This window comes from Lissotriton vulgaris, chromosome 11, assembly GCF_964263255.1.
Source record: "Lissotriton vulgaris chromosome 11, aLisVul1.2, whole genome shotgun sequence".
NCBI lineage: Eukaryota > Metazoa > Chordata > Amphibia > Caudata > Salamandridae > Lissotriton > Lissotriton vulgaris.
In genome coordinates, this window is record NC_141699.1 from 1,007,846,198 (window position 1) to 1,007,873,380 (window position 27,183).

Genomic DNA, 27,183 nt, shown 5'->3' on the forward strand with positions numbered 1-27,183 from the left:
TGGTCAAGCAATGCTTGGACCATGCTGGATGTTAATGATATTTACATAAGAAACCCAAAATAGAATCCTGAATATCTGACCTTTTGGACCTGACGCTTTGGACCTATGTTAAATAAATCTCCATGGATCCCATGAAGTGGCTGGTAGGAGATGTGAAGCGCGAGAAGATGGGGATTCAGAGGAATGATGGGCATTGGGAAGATCTAAGGAATGGATGTTGTGGTAGATGTGAATTGTTCGGGGAGAGAGATCTTCCTGGGATAGATGTTTGCTTGAGGGTGGGTCTTTAGTGGATGGGATGTGCCAGTGTTGTTTTGCTTTAAGTCCTCATTTGGGCCAAATTCTTCAATTAGCAAATTCTGCAAATCCTCAATCGATGTACTGTAAATTTGGGGCAGATTCAATGGATTCTGAATTGGGGATTTCTCATAGATGTTGCTTTTGTCCTGAAAAGATGTATTTTTTTGTCTGAATCAAATAATATTGTTCTCCTTTCTTGCATGAAATTATGTTGTAGATAATTGTCTACAGTTAGAGAAAAAAAATGTGCATGTCTTAAATTTTGGTTGAAAATTGTGCAGACTGTTTGGTGCAAATGCCCTAGGTTTGTTCGCAAGGGGGTTGTTTTTATTGGTCCTGATGAAGATGAACAAATATTAGACCAGTGGTTAAAGTTTTGGCATTAAAATAGGACCATGAATGCTACATTGTTTGGTTTATTGACTAATCGGTACTCATTTCCTAGCAGGTTTTCACTGACCCCAGCAACCTGCAGAGGCACATTCGTTCTCAGCACGTTGGAGCGCGCGCCCATGCTTGCCCGGAGTGCGGCAAAACGTTTGCCACTTCATCTGGTCTTAAGCAGCACAAGCACATTCACAGCAGTGTCAAGCCCTTCATATGTAAGTTTCTCCAGATTGCTATGAAGAGTGCTCATTAAAAGTGCACTCTGTGTTTGATGGATGGTTTACTAACTGTTGTACTGTGTGGTACCTGTATAAGCTGCTATTAGTAAACAAATTGTTATGCACATGGTTCAAAATAAAACATGGGGATATGTATAAAAATTATACAAACTTAAGTTTTTAAAGAAAACAGCCTAAGCAATATGTGGGTAGGGGATAGAGGTGTGGCGCAGTGACCAGAGCGGCTGACTCCGGAGCTTGGGGCTCACTGGTCGATCCCCGGTGGCAGTTCAGCTCAACAACATGTGACTCTGGCCAATAGCTCACTTAATCTCCCCTACGCCCTCCAGCGCCTTGAAACCCTCAAGGGTGATACTTTTGTGCTTTACCAATCAGAATTATTATTTATAGGCTTTAATATTCTCATATTCCTAAATTAATATCCTAATAAATAAAAAGACTATCCCCGTCATCCACCCTGTAAAATATCTGCCTGTCACTCTAACCCACCTCACCCCCTCAAGATTTTGTGCCATATTGTATGTAGCAGTATTTTCAGTTGTAAAATGCCTGCCTCATAGTACATATGTACCATAGTTACTCTAAGCTCAACGTGTGAGTACTGGGTATCGTTCATGGACACATAACTATATCTGGCTTGAATTCCTCAATTTATGCACAAGACACACAGATGATGGACGGAATGCAGAGCAAATCAAACATTCATCCTCAGTTAATAGATCTGGGCTAAATCCATCGGTCGTTTGCTCACCATATCCCCAGTTTAGACCCAGCCATATGCAAATCAGTCTTGACCCTGTGCCTCATGGGAATAGTCCAGCCTGAACTGCCAAGCCAGGTCCTCCCTGGACCGGAAACAAGCATCCTGGGACCGGTTTTAAAATTGCATTAAAACGTACACAGATAACACCTCCTGGGGAAACTACACATAGCTGGTGTTTCAAAATGTGGAAGATTCTGGATAACATGATCCTGATACGATTTTCAGGATTTCATTTTTTTGTTAGAGAAGCTGAATGTGGCATAATTTTCTAAAGAATGAATAACCAGAGCTGCTGCTTCATTCACCATCATGTCCTAGGCATGCTGGCTGAAGTGTGGGGTTTCTATAAATAGAGTAACTTTTGAAGTGCAGAGGGTTCGGGTAAAACCCGGAGAGTTTGGGGGAAGGAAAAGTGGAGAGTTTAAATGATAGGTGGGGAGACTGGGCAAAAAGGACATTTTTGGAAGTTAAGTGGTTTAGTATAGACCGTGCAGGAGGAAGGAATCTAGGTTTTGTGTTTTTGTGTTCAGTGCTTGAAGTGTGGAGAATACAAACTCCACTGCATACATGTGCAGGCCTCCACTGGAGACCCTGAGAGCAGAGGGTTTGGTATGAAGAGAAATTGGGGGTGTAAGTTAAAGTAATCTGGGCTATTAGTTAAAAATCAGATGTTAACAGTGAGAGAATCCAGTTTCTCTAGTGAGTTAGAAATCGCGATGGTGCGGGGAGAATAAGAGAGCTGCCATGGGAGAGCACGACTGGGGATGCATATATTACGTTTTCTCTCTACCACTACAGTTTTTGAAAACTGAGCCTTTCTTCTCACACTTCCTAAATGAAGATTAAATGGGCGAGGGCTGGAGCACTACCTTGCCCACAAACCTCCTAATTTGTTTTCAGTCTGACCAGGGTATAAATCAATCGATAATTTAAACAAAATCAATTATTTTGTGATCATTACAGTTGAAGGAAAATGCAAAACGAACATTTGATGGACTGAACAATGTCAAACATTCCCCCTCTAGTCCGAGATCTGGGCCTAAATCCATTGTTTTATGTTCACCATTCCATTCCAGTTTAAAATCCGCCATATGCAAATCAGTCTTCACCCTTCTCCCCATGGGAACAGTCCAGTCCGAACTGCCAGGCCAGGTCCTCTCTGGACTGGAAACTAGCATCCTGGGACCAGTTTTGGGATATCACCCCTCATCAGTTAGGCTAGCTTGACTCCAGTGGCATGGAGAGCAGGGGACCCCCGTCTGGGCATACAGTCCCACACAGAGGCAAAAAGAACAATTGATAGGCCGAATGTGGAGCAATGTCAAACATTCACCCAGTGGGTCCCATGCTCGTCATGCCACTGGATTCAAGCTATCCTCACTGATGAGAGGTGATGCCCTGAAACCAGTCCTAGGATGCTTGTTTCTGGTCCAGGGAGGGCCTGGCCCAGCAGTTTGGGCTGGACTGTCCCATGGGGAGCTGGGTCAAGACTGATTTGCGAATGGCTACGTCCAAATTGGGATGGTGAGCAACAAAACAATGAATTTTGGGCCAGATACTTGTACTGGGGGTGAGTGTTTGACATTGTTCGGCATTCCGTCCATCAATTGTTCTTTTTGTTAAAAGAAAACGAGCAGACCATCACAGCTGGGAAATAAGGTGTTGGAGTGTGGGAATTGGCTACAGGGTTGAGTTCAATCCAGGATGCTAGTGGTTCACACTTGCATTAAGAGCCGCGTACAAGCTCGTGCACAACTTACATGTTTTTCTTATGTGTTAACACAAATCATTAAGTGCATGATATATACATTTGCACGTGGTGCATTAGTTATTTGCACAACAGTGCTTGTGCAAGAAATGACGACAACATTGATTACGCACCTGTACCGATGGTACCTGGCCCGTTGAAACCCTTTAAGTATCAGACAGTTAGACTGGCTTACATGAATGGAGACAGCTCGCAACTGTCCGTGACCGTTTAGGACTTTGCTGCCTTTTTTTGGGAAATCTAAGAAAGAGAAAGAAATGTATTAACCTTAATGGTCTGTAAGATTAAAAAAACTTAAATGTTAACTGTCATAGGTGCAGGGATGAATGACATTTCTTTAAGTATTTTGACAAATCACATAGATTGGCCCCAGCTCCCCGAGTGACAGCACGGCCAGCCATTCACCGTCAAAGAGGAAATTCTTTAAAGGTACGGCAGCTGCCAGCAGGCAGGGGCTGTGTATGGTTAACAACCTTTAGCTCCTTACATGGCATACATATATATCTAAGGGTGCTTATGCTATTCTAGAGATGGTGCCTTGCTAACATTTAAATATATAGTCTGATATATTACCTCTAGATAGGGGAATTGTGAAGCACGTGTTTGTAATTAAAGTAAGCATTTTTTATCCACGTTGAAGAAAAAAAAATACTACTGTTATCGTTTTAGATGTTTTGTACAGAAAACATAATGCTGTTGACGTGAACAAAAGCTATAAAGTGCTTTTTTTTTGGGCCAATGTTTTAAAAAAAGCTTTGACAATGTAATGGACCGCCGCTGTTCCTAAAACTCGAGGAAACTAACAAACCATTTGCAGTGTAATACTTTCTCAAATGGTTTCTTCTAACGTGGTGTGATGGGCAGAAAACCATGGAGCAATTATGTCTAATAGCCATGTAATTGCAGTGCTGGAGAATTGAAAGATCATGTGTCAGTCTATGCGTTTTTTTTCACTTAGTTGATATCTGTTTTTCAACAAAAGCCCACACACCAAGGTTTCACCTACTGGCTTGTTTATGGCAACTGTCTCTTGTTACAGCGCAGGGCCCGAGCCGGAGTGAAAAACTTAGCAGCCCAAAAGCAATCGCTCACTGTCTTAGCAAATTCTGCAAGTTTTTTTTAATGGAAACCACATGCTGTAATAGGCTGAACGCATTCAAAATGGCGCCTAATCTGTTTAATAAGTTTCAAATATGCAGGCCCAACTGCCAGCTTCTTCCCCAGTTCTTAGAATACGACTGCCCTAAGCGACAGATGAACGAGTGCACCTGGGGTATTGTGGTCCGTGGTGGTGGCGTGACGGAAGGCGACGTGGTAGACTTGCAGGAAAGCTGTCGGCGGACTGCCATTCTTTTGGATTATAGAGAATGACGTGTGGGATTCGTCTATTTTTGTGAACTGTTATGACACACAGCGATTAGCCAGTGCTGTCACTGATGGCGGTGACTGTCAAACATGGCACATGGTAGCCGTTCTGGTAAAGGTGTTGGCATATGGAAACCTCGAAATCAAGATCATTTCCCCAATACATTACATAATTATTATTCTCAATGAGATATATATATATATATATATATATATATATATATATATACATATCCCAACAAAGTGCCACCACACCTGCCGAACTCTTTGCTGATGGGTGCCTCCAGAGTGCATGTGGCCGGCACCAATGTATTATACTCCCCCCCCCCCCTCCCCTCCCCCCCCCTCCCCTCCCCCCCTCCCCCCCCCCCCCCCCTCCCCTCCAGTGTTTTTCATCCCACTGAAAGCCCTGAACATGACAGATATGGCGTACCCCTTCTATAATACCGAGGGGCAGGTGCACTTAAAGCACCAGCGCTATCAACAGAGGGTGATCCCTCATTTGCATAGGGGCGTGCCCTATGCAAATGAGGGAATTATTTTGACTCTGCGCCCGAGCCATATTACAGACGCGGGAGCAGAGTCCAAGAAGCCCTTCGGAAACGCACTGACGGTGCACCATTTAAAAGGTGGCGCACTGTCAGTGTGCCCCCGCTAAGCAGCCCTCTGCAGGGAGTAAAGGGGGTCCTATGGACCTCCCAGACTTCCCTTTGCCGGCGGTTGCAGTCACAATGACTTGTGTTTAAAAACTATAGGCCTCGTTTACAATATTTTGATGCACGGCAGCGCAGTAGGCCTTCCTGCTGTGCCGCCTTGCATCAAAAGAAAAGGGCAGGAATGCACCGTGTCTACAAGACACGGTTCATTCCTGTCCATTTCCCCTGCGCTGGCGGATGATGGGCTGTCATGAGCCAATACAGGCACCCTTGTGGTATGGCGCAAGGGGGTCTGCTTTGTAGGGGTGATTGCCTGCATAAAACCCTTCGCGGGAGGTGTTTTCCTCTTTCTATGTGTGCTACTGAATGCAGCACACATAGAAAAAGAATAAGTGAGGCGAAATAAAGGGACTTCTAATTGTTGCGCCTCCCTCCTTGGAAGGCATAGGAATGTTATTGCATTTGTTCGAATTGCCCACATCCCATCCCAATGCTTGAAACTGGTCCTTCTGGGTAAATCGGATCCTGCAACCTAGCAATATCTAATGTGCTCTAGCTTGTCTACTGATTGCATTGACCATCTGAATGAACTCCTATACCCACCCTCACTAAAGATCATACCTAACTGATAATATTTGTGATCCACCTCAAAGACACTAGAGTGAACATGTAGACATGGAATGGTCTCCCTGAGAGAATTAGTCTAAACCCTTCACAAACATAACCACTGGTTTAACCACTTAACTGGGCTCCCAAGCAAAGTGCAGATTGCCATAAAGCACTGTAACACCTTGGCTAATAAGCGCTACATAAATGTAATTGCAATACAGTACTCAATAAACTATCTGTTAACTTTCCGTAGTGTCCACTCCTGGTCCTTCCATCCCTTATCGACTTTTTAACATAAGTCAGCTGAGGAGATAAGAGTTCGAGAAGGGGTCAGCCCTGAGGTGTCATTTTGGTTAGCCCTTTCCTTGCTGCGGTCAGCCATTGGCCGACGGCAGCACTACCTTCCCAGTGCTGCCGTCGGTCAATGGCCAACGCAGCCCCGGCCGCGCACGGAAACGCCCGCACCGCGGCGGAATTACCGCCGCGGTTAACTGGTTAAAGGGTGAGTTGTCTCACTTCTGACCGATACCACTGATTCTGGTAGCGCACTTGCTTGGTTAGTGAGCTGTCACATGTCTTTGACGCACATGGCCTTGACTGCAGTGCACAGAGACCATTCACTGCGGCACACAGGGGAACAAATTATAGGGAACATTGATCACAACTCCTGTTCAGTCAGAGTTTACTCAAAGAGGAGTGTAAACATCTCCATTTCCAGACGTTTCTTGAATTCTTTGCGACTAGATTCACATCTCAAGACAGGGTTATGGGTGTTCCAAACCTTTATATGTGCATATCCGCGCATTCAAAGTTTGATCACTTCCTAAGAAAAAAAAAATTGTAACCTAGATGACCATGAGAACATTTTGCAATATAGATGCTAACTTTTACTGTATTTCTGAATGGTATTCAGCAATTTAGGACACAGGTCATAAACATTCTGCTAGATAGTAATAAAAGGTATGAATCGTACAATACGTCTAGAATGCGCACAGGTAGCTATCTTCTGTTTTATTGTATTTCCTGGAATGGTCAAAGAGAATGGCCAGTGATATTATTCAAACCTTGAATTCTGACTTTTTCTTTGCATCATGGAAATCTATGCAAATGGAAAGTTTTTGTCTGCTCCTCCTCTGAATGTACTCATATGAATTATCCGTGTTGCTGGTTGTCCATCTGCGTTTTACAGGTTTTTGCATATGCATCAATAAAAAAAAAAAAAACTTTTTAAGACTAGATTTACGTATGTTTGAAGCCAGGAAATTGCATATAAACTGTTTCAATAGATTTTTCTAATTTGAATGCAATATGTATGCATGTGTGTTATAGTGATGTTAAAAAAAAAAAACCAGCAATGGTAACATGAGTGATGTTGATGAGTACAACTGGCCAGATCTTGTCAATTGCACCACTCTTATGGAATCCTTTAGCAGCCTTTATCCAGCCTTTGCATCCACCGAATGGCCCAAAAATATCCTTTTTGCACTGGTCAGTCAGTACAAAAGTCTTCATTACACTGATAATCAGTGCAAATTTCTCTGCAAAATTACCTAGCACTAACTGTAAAATTATCCGGAAAAGTATCGGCTAGCCTGTGGAATGCTCAATTTTCTTGTTCTGGCCAATATATAAAAGGTCAGTCTTATTTCTGTCTTGGCTGTAATATTTCTCTTTGAATTTATGTATTTCACAGGCGTTCACACTAATAATAACACGGTAGATGCTCCTACAGGACTGCACGGTAAATAAACACAGGCACATTTGTTTAGCGCTTGATCATTTTCTTTTAAAGTAGTTTGATGTCCGTGTAAACACTTGAGATAGGACAGCTCGTTGATGGCGAGGCTTCCAAGGACAGGGGCTTCCAAGTGCAGGAAAGTTAGTAAAATGACTGGTGTGAGTGGAAGTCGAAGGATGCGATTGTGGTTCATGGGAACCAACCGTTCAGGATGGGATACATTCAATTCTGCTTCCTTCACAGGCTTAAAATAGAGCCATTGTACAACTTTGCCAGTTCTTCTGAAATCATGAGAAAAGATTGTTGAATATGTCTCAGTAGACAATGCACATTGTTCAGTAGCTTTCATGTGTGAAGTTAGCTCAAATCAACATCCATACTTATTTATTGGGGAATTAATACGGATGTATTTCTGGTGTGTGTCACATATTATAAAGGCAGCTAGGCTCACTGCTATAACACCAACCCAAACATCACATAACTGGGACAACATATGTAAAAAATACCATATTAGTTAAGCTGTTTTCTTCTACTACCCCTCCGACGGACAAAAACCAGGGCAGTTTGTGCCCAAAAATGTAAAATAATAAATAAAAAAAATTAAAAATAAAACTACTGATAATAAACCAATTGCCATGAATAATCTGTCTTGAAACTTTTGGTTGTTATTGGTTACATCACTCCTTTAAACATTTATTATACCATTAGTGGACTCTTTTTTTTATTTTTTTAATTTTTATTTTTATTTTTGTTCAAATTCATGGAATATGCTATATACACGAAGAATAACTTTGCAGCACAATGTTGCAGGGCAGCTCTGAGGTTGAAAGTCTACCTTTCACGCAACAACAGTAGTTTATTGGTCACTGAGGTTAGGGCCACAAGTAACAATATAACTTGGTCAAGCATTTTTGTTGTGGAGTTTTATTTATATGCACAGTATAGTTTAAATTTAAAACCCTGACATTTTTGTTTTTGTTTTGACACAGGTGAAGTCTGCCATAAGTCCTATACGCAGTTCTCGAACCTTTGTCGTCATAAGCGTATGCATGCTGATTGCAGAACTCAAATCAAGTGCAAGGACTGTGGACAAATGTTCAGCACTACGTCATCCCTTAACAAACACAGGAGGTTTTGTGAGGGGAAGAACCATTTTGCTGCAGGAGGACTTTTTGGGCAAGGTATTTCGCTTCATGGGACATCCGCCATGGATAAATCTTCTATGGGGAACATGAATCATGGAAACATGGGGCTTGCGGACTATTTTGGTGCCAATAGGCATCCTGCTGGTCTTACGTTTCCGACAGCCCCTGGATTTTCCTTTGGCTTTCCAGGCCTCTTCCCTTCGGGTCTGTACCACAGACCACCTTTGATATCTACTAGCTCTCCCATCAAAGGCTTGGCAAGCACAGAACATTCTAATAAAAGCCAAACTTCCAATGCGACGCATCCCCAGATCCTGCCGGCTTCCCAAGACATTTTGAAGGCACTAAGTAATAAGGGCTCTTCAGGTGAAGGCACATTAACAGAATCTCAACAAGAACAGACTCCTGAACAAAAAAGGCCCCATGAAAAAAACTGTGAACACTCTGAGAGCAGTGATCTTGATGAGGTCAGTACCCCAAGTGGCAGTGATCTGGAAACTACATCCGGCTCAGATCTGGAAAGTGACATTGAGAGTGAAAAGGAGAGATTTAAAGAAAAGGGTAAATTGTTGACTAACAAACTGAGTCCTCTGCGGCAGTTAGCATCATTAAATAATAGGAAAGAATACAACAATAATTTAGTGTTCTCTCCATCGATAGAAGAACAGTCAGCAGTGTCGGGGGCTGTAAATGACTCCATTAAAGCCATTGCTTCTATCGCGGAAAAATACTTTGGTTCAACTGGACTTGTGGGTCTGCAAGACAAGAAAGTTGGTGCTCTACCTTACCCTTCAATGTTTCCCCTTCCCTTTTTCCCAGCATTCTCTCAGTCAATGTACCCTTTTCCAGAAAGAGACTTGAGGCCGCTTCCTTTGAAAATGGAGCCTCAGTCACCCGGTGAAGAAAATAAAATAAAAAAAGTAAGCTTAGACTCTCCGTTTGACCTCACAACAAAACGTAAAGATGAAAAGACTATATCGCCAGTGACTTCAAAGCCAACAACCCCATTAGCCTCAAATCAGGAGCAACCTCTAGATCTAAGCATGGGCAGCAGAAGTAGGGCCAGTGAAGCGAAACAGCCCGAACCCCGGAGGAATCATGTGTTTGGTGAAAAAAAAGGAGTTGACCATGAACAACGAAAAACATCTGATGCATCGTTACAACATGCCAGGCCCACCCCTTTCTTCATGGATCCCATTTACAGGTAATTTAATCACTAAGCATGAGCAGTTTCCTGTGAGTGTTTTGTTTCCTCTGAATAAGATTAAGGTCTAGAGTATCTTGCATTTCTTTCATATTTTGACCTTTTTAATTTATTTCTCCTATGTTTTGTAGCTCCATATGTCACTATGTATGTTATTCATAGCACATTGTCAAGCAATGATGTATACATTGGCATAGTGACTTTGTATGATTGATGTGGCAGTTGAGATACCTATAATTGTATAAATTGTGGTAGATCGTGCCTCCCTGGAAGAGTTTGCTGATGCCTATGGTTGGCGTAGCAATGCGGAACCCAATATCGGAATGTAGGTAGTGGAGAAATAGGAAATCATTTTAGTGCAGGGGGTTTGACCCAAAATATGGTCCTTGCATTTCCCCATTGGTGTTGGAGCTAAGAAGACAGATGTTTGTTTGAATAGAAAACATTGTTTTGCAAGGGAGCTCTGAAAGTCTCATTATTGCATAAGGCATTCACTAGTAACTGAGAACCTTTTTGAGCTTTAAACTCTGTCCTGCAAGTGACATGACCTTGTAATTTAGCCACTTAAACTTTGATTAGTAGTTGATCGGCTCTTTTGTTGGTATCCTAGGCCCATGCTCCAGGATGCTTTGAGCATCTTTCAAGGCGCTTTAAATGTAATGGAATTCTTTGAACCAGATATTGAGACCTTGCTTTTTTTAGTAAGACGTACAGCCCCATGATGGGGACACCAAGCCTTTCATTTTGGGGAAACCAGTATAGATTGTTGCTGTGGTCCAGGTATGCCTTGACCCAGGGATCCCCCGAGTTCCACACTTTGATAAGTTTCTAGTAATTAGTGGCTAATTTCCTTGCCCACAGAATTTTTGGGGTGGAAGGATGAAGGTTAATGCAAAGAATATTCAGTTTCCTGTGCCTTTTTATTTCATCTAAGGTGCAGCTTTTTGCAGGGTAAGAGCACACAACGGATATCACTGTAAGCTTGAGACCACCCACAATCACTTGATCTCTTTTGGTTGCCATTAAGGCAGAACTGCATTCCCTTAATGCGGTTGTTGACCAAATCAGTCATTTACATGGTTGTACAGTAGTTGACTAATACCTGGAATCAGACAAGTGTCTTAATAGGAGAGGGCTTGTGACTTCATGTTCTATGCCCTTGACATTAATGTAATTCTCTATGATGTTAGAAGTTAGCATTGGGAAGTATACCTCATCTTAATCTGTCAATATATTATGCATACATGTTGTGTATGCCTTTTCAATGGTGTGTGTATTTGTGTGTGCATTTTTTTCCATTTAGAAATAAGTTGCAGACATTCATTGAAATCTACAACAGGGATTTAATTCAAGCAAGTTGCTCCCCACCCAACGTGTTTCATCCAAAGCCTTTCTCAAGGGTCCTGTAAAAGGCTTTAGTCAAAACGCTCTGGTAGTAATTATTGGTTGGAGCCATCACTTTTAATAAATCAGAGAGGCAGATTTTAACGAGTGTCTGGACCTGTTCTTTCTTAAATAGAAGAACCGTGCTAAAATTTATAAAGTCCCTCCAAGCCAATCACAGACCACCTTTGCGAGCGGACAAAGGATATTGGTATCTCTCTCTCTTGTCTTTCGATAGATCGATATAGATAGTACACAATTATAGATGGTACTTAATTATGTTCAATGTATTATTGTGGCTGTAGAGTAATATGTATAAGTTAAGATCGGGATGCCTCTTGGCATGGAGAATACCCTTTTGGGAAGGTTGTTGCCTACTATTGATTGATAAATGTACACTTCTCTATATTGTAAGTTGCAGACCAGTAGTACTTTGATTATAACAAAATGTGGGGGAAGTGTCATGTATTTTATGTGATTCACTCTACTGTGGTTGCTAAGGCAACACGTATGTTCAGTGATCCAAATTACTTTTACATTATTAGAACAAAGGTTAGGTTGTTTGTATTCGTATTAACAATTGCAATAGTCATTGAAACAGAAATCTGTAATGCAATCTATGGCGAATATCCTTTGCAAATACATTTTGCTATGGTAACATGAAAATGTAGAACGTTTCTGATAGCTATGTTCCATTAAAGCAATTGGGGAATTAACAATAGCGGTAGGTAGACACCTATTTCAGTATGGAATGCAACGTTATTATGGTTAGGCCAACGGCATCTAGTACATGACAAGAAGATTGACTTCAGGTTTCAGTAAATACTGAAATTCCATTAGTTTTAAGATGTTAAGAAGTATCCAGACAGAATGCCTCTTAATGGTTATGTTGGCTTGTTACACAATGAACACAGTAACTAGCAGGTGCTTAGTACATACTTAATACTCAAGATAATAAATTTTTATACATTGTTAATGAAATCTAATAAACATGTTTTTTTACAATAAAAATATGTTCCTGCAATGCATTGCCATAGCTTTTCCCTCCCATATTATTCCTTCTGCGATGCCATATCATAGCTTATCCATGTTTATTTTTTTTTTGATTTTCAGCGCCTTCAGGAAACACAAGATAGTCATGGATACAACTAATGATATTTGGTTTGTTGAGTCCTGCAGTTTACTGTATTGTGAACTTTTGTCAAAAATAGCATCTTCCTTTACATGACATTTTGTGACGGTGCATTAACTTTTTAAAAATTATGATACATTGCATTGTCTAGATAAACTGGGTTACTGATGCTTGGCTTATAATCATTTATAAATCAAATAGAATTTAATTCCTCTCAGGTTTGAATTTACAGTGAGTACACTTCCATTGGAGCCATCCTTCTTTTGTTAGATTTTCCCTGTGATTCTGAACACACCTGGCCCTTAATTATTCAGGACGACTCTTCATAAGAGTATTCAACTGTCCATTAACCAGAGGAATGTGACCACTACAATATTGCTTCTTAAAAGCCACCTCATAAACTATTGTGGGGACCTCTTTGTCAGTCCTCTCAATATTGTATATGGAAGTCTGTATTTCTATTCTAATTCTAAAGACTTTTTTATCCCTTCATACCCCAAGGGCTACATGTTGCCTCGCATATCATTTTTGTCACAGCCTTGAGCTTTGAGTCAATTGCTTGGATTTTACCACAAAGGGAGATATCTTGCTTCTCCAGTTTGTTTATGCTTCCTAAACCATAGATCTTAATTTTGGCCCAGCACCTGCACAGTGAGAAATATTTGTTGTCTACGCAAACAATGACTGTGCATTTCAGAGGCAAAGCCAAAAAACACTACACCCTTCTATCCTCTCTGACTAAACTGTGGTAATTCATGACTGCTCATCTCTGGAATAATCACTTTCTGTACAATTTGAGGAACGGAAGTCAAACAATTCTTAAAATTGGGGATAGCCCATCTACCTTTTCCTAAATTAGTACAGACCCACACAGTTTTGCCTTGCTGACATTTTTCTTTAAATACAATTTTACGAATTTAATTAGTTGTTTTTAACAGCAAGAACTACAATAACTCTTATCTCCGTATAAAGTTGGACTTCATTAGCAAATACATGAATAACCTTCCCGAATAACCTTCCCAAAAGAACTGTTTAAAAGTGAACATTTGAAATGACCAATATCTGTCCAGCCACTAATGAATGTGTGTGTGTATATATGTGTGTACACACACACACACAAACGCACTCGTGTTTCCAGGACTTAGCAGTGATGGATGGGATTTCTGTCATTTTGGTGCCATGAAGAAATGTGTATCCTGTACAGCATCCCTTTAATGGATACTTAAACCTTGAATAAAGTCACACTGTACATAAACATATACAAGCTTTAACCAAAGATTGGAAAATAATTCTAACTATCAGCCTATGTTCATGAATGCGTGAACCATATGCAGTTGTCCCAAAGCCTGCCAGTTTATTACTAGTCTTTTTACCATCATATGCGAGCTGCACTCTGGCGTGCAGATCTGTGTAGTTTACAAGCACATTGCCTCTTCAAGTGTTCACAGATCTGATTGGGGTGGGGGTATATTCTTACAAACAGGTCTGTTCTCACAGTGTTATAGGGACATCAGCATGTCTTGCTTGCATTACCTCACTCCTCTTGTGTGAAAAAGTGAATAGGTTTGTAGAAGAGCACACATAGAGAAGGAATGCTTTAATTTAAATCATGTTTTGTAATTCACATTTGTTTTTTGTGGTGAAAGTAGTTGGAGTTTTAGGCCTTTTTTAATGTCCGCTCATTACATTCCCCTTCTTAGAACTTTACCCATTACTTGAATTTAGCTCATTACATTAAGCAACGTCTCGCTAGGGAACACCTATACAAAACAGAGTATTTTGATGAGATCACTATTAATCTTATTCTTACATATTAATAGCATTTTTGGTAATTCATTCATTTTTAAAATGGATACTAATTGATAATCATTACATCCTCTGTAAGACGGAAACTATTTTCCAAGTTTTTCATTAGCCTAAATAAACGAAACAGACACATGTGCATAACCTTTATCGGTAATAGTCATTCAAGTTGGTTCTAGTATAAATTGCACTATACGTTAAATGTCATATTTGTGACAATATTTTAGTTTGCATGGTTGAGAGAAAATGTGTTGCATTGATGATTTACTTCCTTCAGCTAATATTTAGTTTGTATGATGCAACTCTTCCTTTACTCATGCTTTAAAATGAAGCTTTCATGAATGTGCATGGATAACCACCCTCTGAATATCTTTAAATCAATTAACTGAAGTTTGTTTACTTACTTCAGGGTAGAGAAGAGAAAACTAAGTGACCCTCTAGAACTTCTAAAAGAAAAATACTTACGACCTCCACCAGGATTTTTGTTTCATCCTCAAGTGAGTATTTGTATTGGTATTTCTGAGTGCATTATTTACTTCACTGTTAACACACTGGAAAAAACAAACGTGTATAGTCAGTGTATTTAATTTTATTTTTCATGCCATTACATGCATTAAACCCATGATTGAAGCAACATGTCTTAACGTTGATGAGAAAAGTTTCAGCATTAATATGTAATACATTGATACTTGTCTATGTATGGTAGTCCACAATTGTCAGACTTCCCTGTCACACGAAACTGGTTTCAGGACACATAATAAAATAACACAATTGACCATAGTAGGCCCTCAGACACCCATAATGATTTAAGTATCCTATAATTAATTTATCTTAAGTAAAATCAACATCCAAGAACTAAGAAGTTTCAATCTAAGAATAATTCTGTAAATTAGTGGTATAGTAGTAAATTTCCTGAATGGAACCAATGTGCCTGGATATGCACTTTACCTATATGCACACAGATACACCCACATATATTTGTATATTAAATTGCAAAAAATATGGCACTTAAGTCTACTTGATGCGATGACCATGCATAGCAGGGGGAGGTGCAGGGACTTCAGGGTTGAATGCTATATTTTTTGTTTAAAAAAAAATAAAAAAAAGGTTAAAGTGAAGTTATGATAACTTTAGTTATAGCACATTAATATGCCTATACAGATCATAAAAATTCACTCAGTAAACCAAAGTTGAAGTACAGTGTTAGTAGTAATATATATATTTTTAAAACATTGCAAATTATTGTTGGCTTCACAATCCATGACTTGCACAAAAGCCATGTAAACCATAACTTGGACTCCCAACTGCAAATCTCATGACTTAATCCATGATGTCACAGATGAATTTGCAAATGTATGCAACAGTACAGTATGCAGGTAGAATTATTTATTTGTGTGAACATTTGTTTATCATTAAATATGGTGTGCTTTTAGGTGTTATTTATTGGTATAAATATGGTGAGTGCCTCCTACAATGGGCATGAGGCGGAGGTAGGATGGAAAGCCTGGCCTAGTGTCAGGTTGCACCCAACCCGCGCAGTGGCTCCAAAGCTCACTGTGCATGGTCTTCACATTAACTTATATTATCTTTCACATTGATTCAACAAAAGAGTTTTGCTTGTTCTCTGGAACCAATATGAACATTTCAGAGTACAAAATGTGGATCACAATTTACATGTGGAAATGGGTGTACTTCTAATTCTATGTATGTACAACTCTTTTAAGAGCATGTAGTTGTTCTGGAAAGAGTTTTTAATATGTGGATGCTATACCCAAATTCTACAAGTTTTATGCAGATCAATAATCTTAACTTCATGCATTTTCAGTTGCCAGTAGACTCCTATTTGTGTTTTGTGTATCCCACATTTGGCTTCCTATGGATATTTGTCTATAGTAGCCAACACTAGTGCAGTTTGCTAATACCGTTACACAGATTTCACATTTAACAGATTTCACATTTAACATCACGAGCTTGCATGTTGGTCTCTTCAATAGGAATCACCCATAACTGTCTCATAGTGAATAATGCCTTTACTGGTTCACATAGTAGTGTTTTCAGTTCTGTCGGAGAAATATGGAAAAATACTATACAGTCTGTATGAAATAGTTCCAAAGCATATAGCATTTTTTAAACATTTCGCTAGCTAAAACTTCATTAATACTTTTTAAACCATTAAAATGATTTAATGAAATTGTAGTATGTGTCCGAGGTAAAGGGCAAAAACGATTATTAACAAGTGGAATGTAAAATGTAGCTGTAGAAAGTTTAACGGTCTGTTATTGAGGTACATTTCTACTAAATTAATGTATATAGACCTCTGAGAAAACCCATATTCTTCTATTTCTTTTTATAGTGTCTAATGCATGGTAAATATTATTTTGCTGTCTTCTTTTGACCAGTGGAGATTGATGTGTTAGCTTTGTAAAAGGTTACAGCATCACAACAGTTCGTAGGACAATATGTGCATTGCCCCCTACCGCCTCCTTATATCTGCTAAACAATTCTTATTGCCAAGAGAAACAGGACACTCATCCCTCCTTCCTATACTTGAGGGGTAGTATGAACAATTATTGTTTTTGACAAATGATGCAAACCCCAGATGTTAGCAACTTGTTTTATTTTCTCGTTTACTGTCATTATTATCCAAGAATACATAATCAAATAAAGAAAATCAATAGAATGGTAACAAATCCATGTTAAATCAAGGCTTTATACACAGAGGCTTGCTATTCAGAAGAGTTATTCGGAATATTTAACTCCCAGCTGGTATAGCACCATGGATTACTTTCTTTGTTGACCTCAGAACAGAACAAATAATTCTCTTTGATATGACTGGTAGAGGAAATGGAAAAGTTTCACCTTGGGCAAAAGCTGGGGCTCCACATACTAAATCCACCCAGCTCTTTGATTTGAAAGTAGTCACAGAAAACAATATAGTAAATACCAAAAGCATTGAGCCCTCCCCATGAGAAAAGCTGCCAAGTATCCCCATTGTCTTAGCTCTTTCTATTTGTGGCAGGGTTCTATGTATCCCCAAAGAATAAAAACATCTATAGCTAAATTTCTAAAATATTACTGCCACTCAATTCTGGAAAGACTATTACAATTCAACTGTACACCTCTCAAGGTTGCAGCTATATTTTGTGGGACTGATAATGGGGGTCTCATCAAGGAAGGTAACAGAACGTACAGTGTTTGTCCATGTGTCCATACTGGATATTTGTCTGATAGTACCACTGTGTCCTTTTGATTCTCTTGGAACTTTTGACAGTGTTTAACACATGGCCACACACTGTCAGTCACTATGCAGTGGGGAATTCATGGAGTGTCAAACAAGGCTCTATGATATGATTAGATTCTAATTGTCAATAACTTTTCATCCAGCAGTCCGAGAGACTATGGAGTATAACAGTGAAGAAAAACATTGAACTTGGTTGTATGTCCAAGTCTTTTTTTGGTACATTTTTAAAGAGTATCATTCACATTTTGTATGGATCCTACAGGACTACTATAATAATGACGATCGCAGTGGCTTTACTCTCTTATGAACGAAGAATTTAGCTCTCAAGGAATTTCAGTGCCTAGTGCACTCTCAAATGCTCTGAAAAGAGAGCGCTTGGTATTTTATCCTTTGGGGGGTCGCACTCCTAATCTGTTCAGGCAAGAATGAAAGGTGCCGACTCCAATCCCAGCAGCGTTTTACAATCCTGTGGTACAATCGTTTGAGGCACCTCCTGCCCCTCCACACTGAAAAGGGCTTTATATAGCAAGATATTTTTATGTACTGAGTGACAAACAAGCTACCTCAATCAATTCAGGAGATTTACACAATTTTTCCTTACAGGACATTGATTAAATCATTATTTTCCTAACCTGATTATAGTCTGCAGCCAAGGTAGCTTTTACTAGCTCTGATTGGGTCAACAACAATATAGAAGATGACAAAGAAGAATTTTGTTTTAAGAGAAATTATAACAATAGGCGGGTGGGGTGGATAAAGCAGCCATGCCCAATGTTCCATAGAAGAACTATGGGTTTGCCCAGAGATTAAATCTGGCATCTTCAAGTGTAGCTTTTTAGAGTTACAGCTGGGCTGGCAAACCAAGAACATAACCAAAGGGGATGATGGACGGAGTGTTGAACATTGCAAGCACTCACCCCCAGTCAACTGATCTGGGTTTAATCCATCACCGTTCTTTAGCCCACTCTGCCACCCCAGTTCAGACATGGCTATATGCAAATCAGTCTGACCCTGTGCCTCATGGGAACAGTCCAGCCTGAACTGCCAAGCCATGTCTTCCCTGGACCGGAATCAAGCATCCTGGGACCAGTTTCGGATTCACAACCCTCATCAGCCAGGCTATCTTGAATCCAGTGGCAAAGTGAACAAGGGACCCACGTCTGGGCATACCCTGCCAACTTAGGGCAAACCTAGCAAAACCAAAGGGGATGATGGACAGAGATTTACCCGGAAACCAATCCTAGGATGCTTGTTTCCAGTCCAGGGAGGGCTTGGCCTTGGTAATTCGACCGGGACTGTTCCCATTGGGCGCAGGGGCAATGACTGATTTGCATATGGCTGGGTCCAAACTGGAATGGCATAGTGAGCAAAAAAACTATGAATTTAGGCCCAGATCTCTGTACTGGGGTGAATGTATGACATTGTTCTGCATTCTGTCCATCAATTATTCTTTTTGCATTTGTCACTCTGAGTGGGACGGGTATGCCCAGACGTGGGTCCTGTGCTCTACATGCCACTGGAGTCAAGCTATTCTGACTGATGAGGGGTGAAACCCCAAAACCGGTCCTAGGATGCTTGTTTCCAGTCCAGGGAGGACTTGGCCTGGCAATTCGGGACGGACTGTTCCATTGGGCGCTGGGTCAAGACTTATTTGCATCTGGCTGGGTCCAAACTGGAATGGCATGGTGAGCAAAAAAAAGATGGATTTAGGCCCAGATCTCTGTACTGGGTGAATGTATGACATTGTCCTGCATTCTGTCCATCAATTGTTCTTTTTGCATAAACCAAGTACATAAACCAGTAATGTGCATTGAACGTAACACTGTCTTTTCATTTGTTATAAAGAGAGAAAATGACATTTTTTGAAAACCTCATTCCCTCCAACAGAAGTAGGACTGTTGCATTTGTGAATGCTACAGAGGGGTTGGCAGATAATTCTGTTATCCTTTGGTTCATCATTTCCCCCAGGTGACCTCACATGTAAATTTAGGTTCCCACACACTTGCTTCCAAAGTAAGGCTTCCCACAAACCTGCAGCGTGGTATTCTAATGTGTAGCTTGGCACATCTTGCAATCATGTGGCACAAATCTGTTTGCGTTTCAGAGGATACACAATAAGAGTGTAATGGCTGCGACCGATATCCTGCACCATTCCTCTGAACTTGTGGCAGACGGAAACATTTAGAGCTCCAACCTCATTCTAATTAGCTTAATGGGGGTGAACTAAGATGGGAAGAGCATTTACTCACTTGTCTGGCCAACTGAGTCCATAGAGAATGGGGAGGAAGAGTAAACGTGCTTTGTGGACAAAACAAGATTTATGACATTGATGATCAGGTGCAGCTAAATGGTTCCAAGGATACTTCTAAAAGTACATTTGGTAGAAATCCAGAAATGCACTCAATTAAGATGAAATTTACATTTTGTTTTCTGCAGCTACTGTCTGGTTTGTAAAACCCGAGGTCGGTTGCATTGGCCTTTTACAAATGTGGAATTGCTAATGTCTTTAATGCACTATATCTCTTATGATTCAGAGCATATTTCTAGTAATACTATTTTTGTTACTTTTTACATTGATTTATGTAGCACACTGTGTAACTAAACGCTTCGTGTTATTTGCAGAGTGTTTGCTAATGGAACTTTATCTGTCTAATTCTAAGATGAGAAACATAATGTGTATCGATAGTTCACAAAGCAATATCATCCGACTTCACAGCATATGTAACAGTCACTAGTTGGCTTATCGTTATGACTTTCACCCCGTTATTTATCAACCTGGATAGGCCTGGATAAACGAAAATGATAGACTATTTTAGAATTTGAAAAATGTCTTCGGTTCAAGTTTACAATGGCTTGATCTATAGATTTCCCTCTCCAAATTTGATCTAAAACAATGTTTCTGTTACGCTCATCGTTTGGGATGCAGACTTTAGTGGTCGCTCTAGCCAACTTGTCCTCTTCCTGATGGCCAAGACAGCCACCACCAGGACCAACTTCACGACTGTGGTAGCAGACTGGATGTGAACCAAATGCCTGCAGTTCATCTTCGACAAGGGAGAAGTACTGGTCCTTGGCAACAAGACCTCTCAATGGGATTCCACGTGGTTGCTGTCGGAGCTAGGACTAACGCCCATACCCACAGACCATGGAAGAGATATGAAATGAAATGAATGAAATGAATGAAACTTATATAGCGCACGACTTACCCTGGGGCATCTCCGCGCTTGCTTAGGGAACCCGTCCTGGTATTCCCCTGTGAGATAACCCTGGCAGGGTATCCACAAGGTGAAAGCCAGGCATCCCACCGCGAGGGGCCGTTGTGGAGATTAAGCAAGCTATTGCCCAGAGTCGCAGAGTGTGAACCCGTGAGTCGAGAAGGCACCGGAGAGAGAATTAACGAGTCCGTGGAATTTTTTAGCCCAAGACCCGCCGAGGCGGGGAATTGAACTCTGGTCCCGGGCCGAACTCAAGCTCCAGGTCTGCCGCCTCTAACCCCTGAGCCACACTTCTCCATAAGGATCATCCTCGACGACAAGCTTAACATGACTGCTGAAGTCCATGCAGCATGCACCTCCTCCTTGCCCCATCCTACGCATGCTAAGAAAAATCTTCAATTGGTTGCCTCGTAACCCCTAAAGGACCATCACACACGCACTCATCATCATCAGGCTGGACTGCAGCAACACTCTGCATCAGAATCTGTGAACAACTACTACACAGACTTTAGACAATCCAGAACAGTGCTGGAAGACTCCTACTCAACCTTCCACTCCCCATCCACATCACACTTCAAGAAGCTTCACTGGCACCCCTTTCACAAGTGCAGCCAATTCAAACTTCTCACGCACTCATACAAAGCCCTGCACAGCACTGGACCAGAATACATGAACTGCTGCTTACACTTTCACCAACCCACCAGACACCTATGTTCTGCCTCCCTCTCACCTGCACGCATTACCTGCATCTGCAAACAGTTAAACTGGGGGTCACTAATTCTCCTACATCTCGCCCAAGACATGGAATGACCTCCCCTAACACCTCGGAGACAACTCCTCACTTCTTGAGTTCCACAAGAAGCTGAAAACTTGGCTCTTCTAATAAGCACCTTGGGACCCCACACCTGCCCAAGCGCCTCGATACTCTCTCTGGTGATTAGTGTGCTATACATGTTAATTGCATATCCTAATAATGTTTTCATTTTGTTTCACCAGCAAGTTGTCTTCATCCCCTTTAAGCCACCAAGCATACAATTGAATAAAAAGATGACTAGCAGAATAAATGGCATAACAAGAGGCTGCAATTACATGTGAGATTAATAAGGATTAGGGAATTATTGAGCTTCCGTAAGGTAAAATAAGGAAGCTGCTTCAGGGCACTAACTGATGGTGCTACTAAATTAGGAGTGCTGACTTGACGTCGCATTATCTTGTTTCAATGACTAGGGAGCAATCCAGTCGTGCTCACTGCATAATAATTGCGTAGGCTTTGTCAACTTTGAACTTCTATTTCTCCTTGGTGAAATCGTTGGATTGTAGGCTCTCTGGGCCCAATTCACGAAACATACTTGTGCATGTACACGTTTGTGCCCATAGATTGAAAATGATATATTTTGAATCAAAATGGACCAGAAAAAAAGACTACATTATTCGTTGTAATGAAGGGCCTACTCTCGCCTCAAGCTCTCTCCAGAGAATCCATGCTTACCAGGCTTTGAGTAGGAGACACAACTATTCCTTCTTTTTATACCTTCCCGAATGCTTCTGTGAACGCTTGGAGGACCGACCGGGCTTTGATGGTAACCGCACAGCCTCAGAGTTGTATAATAAGAGGATCTCTGAAGGAACTGTTCTATGACTTAAACTATGGAGCTGCTGGAAAGTGGGACTTGTTTTGGACCAGAGAAGACGGGTCTTGTGTGAGTGGACATGTCTGGAGGATTGATGTCTGTTTTTGGAAGCCAGGGGACAACTGTCTTGGCTCTGGAATCAAAATTATGCCTGTGGATCTTGGGAGGACCTACCTTTTATATGCAAGGCCAAATGAGATTAATATAGCCTTATAACCCGCCGTAGCGGGCTATACCGGCTATTAAAGGCACGCTGAATCGTTAAAGGCCCGAGCCGAAGGCGAGGGTCTTTAACGAGACAGCGGGACTTTAATTGCCAGTATAGCCCTGCTACGAAGGGCTATAAGGCTATTAGAACATTCTGCTACTAGATGGCAGAATGTTCTACCAAATTAAACAAAGGGTTCTCGAAGCTCGAGGGGATATAAATCCCCTCGAGCTTCGAGAAGCCTTTGTAGAACATTGGAATGTTGCTCTGCGGGCCTTTACTGTCCCGTAGAAGCAGGGAGCACTCCATTGTCTGCAATGGAGCTCCCAACATTCCAATGTTCTAATTCAGAATCCAGTAACTGATTTGAGAACAGAAGTCGCTGGAGCCATGATATCCCTGGGTGTATTGCTCCTGGCTGCAATAAAGATTTCCTCAAACTCTGTGGTTAATTTGTAAAAAATATAAGTACTGGGGCTTTCGTCTGGAGGCAGCGTGCACCACCCCATTTGTCCTGGTAGTGCTGTCTAAAACAGAGCCAACTACTAACCATGAAAGTGCGTTGACTATGTGGCGTAATGGCCAGAGCTGGGGAACCATGTTTGCGCCTCGGAGTCCGCTTAACCTGTGATTCTGAGCAAATCACTTAATCTCCCTGTGCCTACCATAAATGAATGTGTCCTTAACTGGTGCTCATGAAAAGCACTGGTGTTGATGATTAAGTGCTGGTGGTGAGCACCAGCTACCACCAGCTCAAATTAGGCACTGCTCAAACCACTATTTAAATATCCACTCCTGTTCAACTTCGAATGTGTTGCACACTACGATAACATCATGCCATTCAGTTATGTTTTGACTTCTCTTATCTCTTCCTTTACATGTTGTGAACTCTCTGCTAATAATGACCATGATTTTTTAAAAAGTGTTCTACTGTTTGTACTGCTTTCTCTACCTTAAAGATACTAACAGTATGCAATATTCAGCTGAATTGTGCTCGGTTTAAGGAGCATTATGCCATTTGACAGAAATTTATTGTATTTTTCATTGTTTTCAGTTCCAGTTGCCAGATCAAAGAACATGGGTAAGTTTCTAATTTATAGTTCCTACTTGTGTATGGTGTAAATATATTATTTTAATGACCTCTTTTGACATGACACTGTACAACCGTTTTTCCATGTTTCTAGTGCTAATTTCATTCACACGGCTTCAGATTAGAAAATATGTTTAACTATCCCCACTGAGAGAAAAGCAAGTGAATAAAAATGGCAAACAAGCGTGTAAAGAATTCATCTGTGGTTCATTGGTTTGCTACACTTTCTGAAAACAAAGTAACACCGGAGGTCACCGGTTGAAATCTGAATGGCTAAATTATTTTTGCATTCTTCCTGTCAACTCGCAAGTTTCTGTGTAAATGCAAAAATGTGTAAAGGGACGCGATATTTCCAATATACGTTTTGTGACTTGTATATGTACAGCTATTACCATTATTGTATAGCTTTCCATATTTCCACGTTTCTTTGCTTGATTTGTTTTGGTGTGTCATTTTCGATTTCAAAATGCCATTAGCGGTGCCATAAAACTAATCAGTGCAAAAGTCATCCATCGTTAAAAAGACTTGATCTATTTAAAACAGTAAGACCGTAATGTTTGAGCTACAATTAAATATATAGATTTTTGCATAATGTACAGTGATGGGTTTCAGCATAGGTGCCAGAGCAGAACCGCAGGGTTAAAGGATAACAAGCGTTTCCTGTAATCAGTATATTTTCTTTTATTATATCATTAACTCCTTCAAATGTTTGCACACCCTATTTTCTACTCGAAACTTTGATAATTTAACTTTCTTGCTCTCAGTAGAAAAACGGAACACTTTTTCTCAAAACGTATTTTCAAAGTATGTTTTCTAATCACACGATCAATTTGTATTGCTGTGGTCACATTTTCATAGTCTTTCTTCAGTTTTCACTAGCTCATGTACATTTCATGGTATTCAAAGCATCTAATCGTGCTGCTTCACCGCCTCGTTAAATTAATCTCATAGTCTCATATTTTACAATTAATTTAATTAATGTTTTTTGTCTGAATTAAATTGACAATTCACTGAGTCATAGAGATCCTAGCAAATAATCTGTGAATTTACCGGGTGGGCGGAGACCAGCGAGGTAGAGGACCTCCTCTTTAGAGATCCATGCCTGATTGGGAGGGGTCTCTGTACTGTAAAGGGAGCAGGAGCAATTGTCTCCTCATTTTCCCATGTGCGGGGATTTTTCTCCCTGTGCATGGAGCATTCTGGATTTATATCGGCCCATGTGGCCAAGCGCAGCCAACCCTATGATCCAGCGTTCCGTTAACGGATGAACCTCTTGGTCAGGGGTTTACCATTGGTGAAGCTCTCGGAGGCTATGTTGATGGTGAATTGCGTGCTTGGCAGACCAGGAGGACCACCGGTTTACAGCGGTCCTCCCACTCCACCAAACCCTAAATGCAGCTCTAAGGTTACCACAAAGGGATCCTTAATCAATGCCCTCTTTATACACAAAATTAGTGCTGTCTCTTTTCTTTAATATCCTACTTTTTTAAGAAGCACAGTTGTGGGGTTCACCAAGCAGAATACATGTGCTCCAAAGAAGTGATAGATTTAAATATAGTTGCAGTTAGATTTCTGCAATTGACCATACACATTTTTTGGTCTCACCTCGCGATGCAGCGCATGTGCTGCACGCTTGGCGAGAACTACTGTTGTTGATTTTGGGTGGAAGGGGGGACAGGAGATGTGTACGTGTACAAACAGGCGATGTGCACATGTACGGCTTGCGTCGTTCGTGCATCTTCAATTTATGATTGATTGTGTTCCTCCTTTGCTCAAAACCCTACAGATCAGTGGACAGTTCTCCTGAAAAATCATAGCATTGCTTTGTTTTAGCATAACTGAAATGTTTTTTGAACTATGAATTGATTTTCATTACTATGCACAAAATGTTTGCTTGTTATATTATTTTTAGTGTGAATGATGCCACCTGGTGGCAGAATGAAAACCAGCACATCAGCCAATAAGCAGTGTGAAAATGCATTTTTCCAACGTCAAATCTTCACACTAACGATTTCACAAGTTCTTGCCCTTCCATTTCAGCTCTTGGGACCAATACAGACAGCCATGACTTAGTGATGCTAGGGATTATGAGCTTCACATGGGGCATCCTCGGGTTAGATTGAGGTTTTCAGATCACCAAATATTTCAGCTTCTTGACCTTTTATATAATGCAGTATGACCCTGTCTATTCATTCTCAAGCACCCCCGCCCCTCCCCCGCTTCAACCAAAGTGATACTTTAGACCTGCTGTCCAGAGGTTAATCTGGTGGCTTTGATGTCTCAGCAGTAGTTCAGTGAAGATGGACTCGCTTCATTATTAGTCCTGGATTTCTCCTTTGGCCTAAACTACCACAGCAGTGCTGTAAATTGAGATCTTAAATTGTACTCACACTCCTTTTCCTACAGACATATTGAAACTACAACATGATGCTGTAAAATTTATCCAAAGCGGTAAAGCCTACCTTATCGGCTACCTCCTTATAAGCTACCAGGAAAGATGGAGGAACAGTGCCACTTAATGTTCCCTCTTATTATTTTTCTAGATCTGTGGCAACAGTATGTTTGCGTGCACAATTTTCACGACTGTTCAGAATCAAGAGTAGCTAAGAGCTTCCGCCTGTGAGAGGTGCTCTCGGCAGAGATAGGTGGATAGGTACCAGAGATAGATGGCCGACATGGTCTCGCCATGATGATTCTCAAAAAGCTGTCAGAAAAAGGAGAAGCAACTGCACCTAACATCATTCATTGAATGATTGATGTGCTATGTAGCAGCCTGTCGGTGTATATGTGAATTTTATTTCCATCCCAAGCACCATATGGACACATATGCAACAATTCATGGACAAGTGATGAATCATTTTGTCAGAGTTGTTCCCGGGCTGAAAGCTGGCATAGGAGATCACATGTGGCAATTGTATCAGAGCAGGAACTCTGCTCCTCCACTCTACATCCACTGCATGTCACTTGATAAGAGGAACAAGCATTTGCAATGCAAGAGGTCTCGAATTTACACGAGTTTGAGCTATTGACATTGCAAATAATAATGCCTTTTATTTTTATTTTTGTTTTAAAAACATAAATAAAAGGCATTAATTACAATGCCAATAGCTGAAACTCTCGTAACTGCTAGATATATTGCATTGCAAATGCTTGTTTACTGTACCAGTTAAAATCTGTTGCTTATTCCTTGTGATATTGCTTCTTGCGTTTCATCAGGTTTATTCCGGAATATTAGCAACGTTCATGCAGGAAGTGACATTAACTTTGCATTCCAACCCATTTCTTGTACTTTAGCCAGTACATATT

General features: G+C 40.8%; 1 protein-coding gene across 10 annotated transcripts in view; it reads left to right on the plus strand.

The window, feature by feature from the left end:
* The window catches only part of MECOM (MDS1 and EVI1 complex locus), a 123,450-nt gene that overhangs the window by 51,322 nt on the left and 44,945 nt on the right, over positions 1-27,183 (plus strand). For 4 of the 10 annotated variants that reach the window (XM_086944321.1, XM_086944325.1, XM_086944324.1 and 1 more), the window contains exons 6-9: positions 749-902; positions 8,815-10,174; positions 14,902-14,989; positions 23,842-23,868. In XM_086944321.1, coding sequence (XP_086800447.1) covers positions 749-902; positions 8,815-10,174; positions 14,902-14,989; positions 23,842-23,868 — 1,629 coding nt within the window. Of the gene's footprint in view, positions 1-745; positions 903-8,814; positions 10,175-12,670; positions 12,719-14,901; positions 14,990-23,841; positions 23,869-27,183 lie in introns of all 10 variants that reach the window. The other 6 variants (XM_086944322.1, XM_086944323.1, XM_086944319.1 and 3 more) reach the window with 3 other exon arrangements.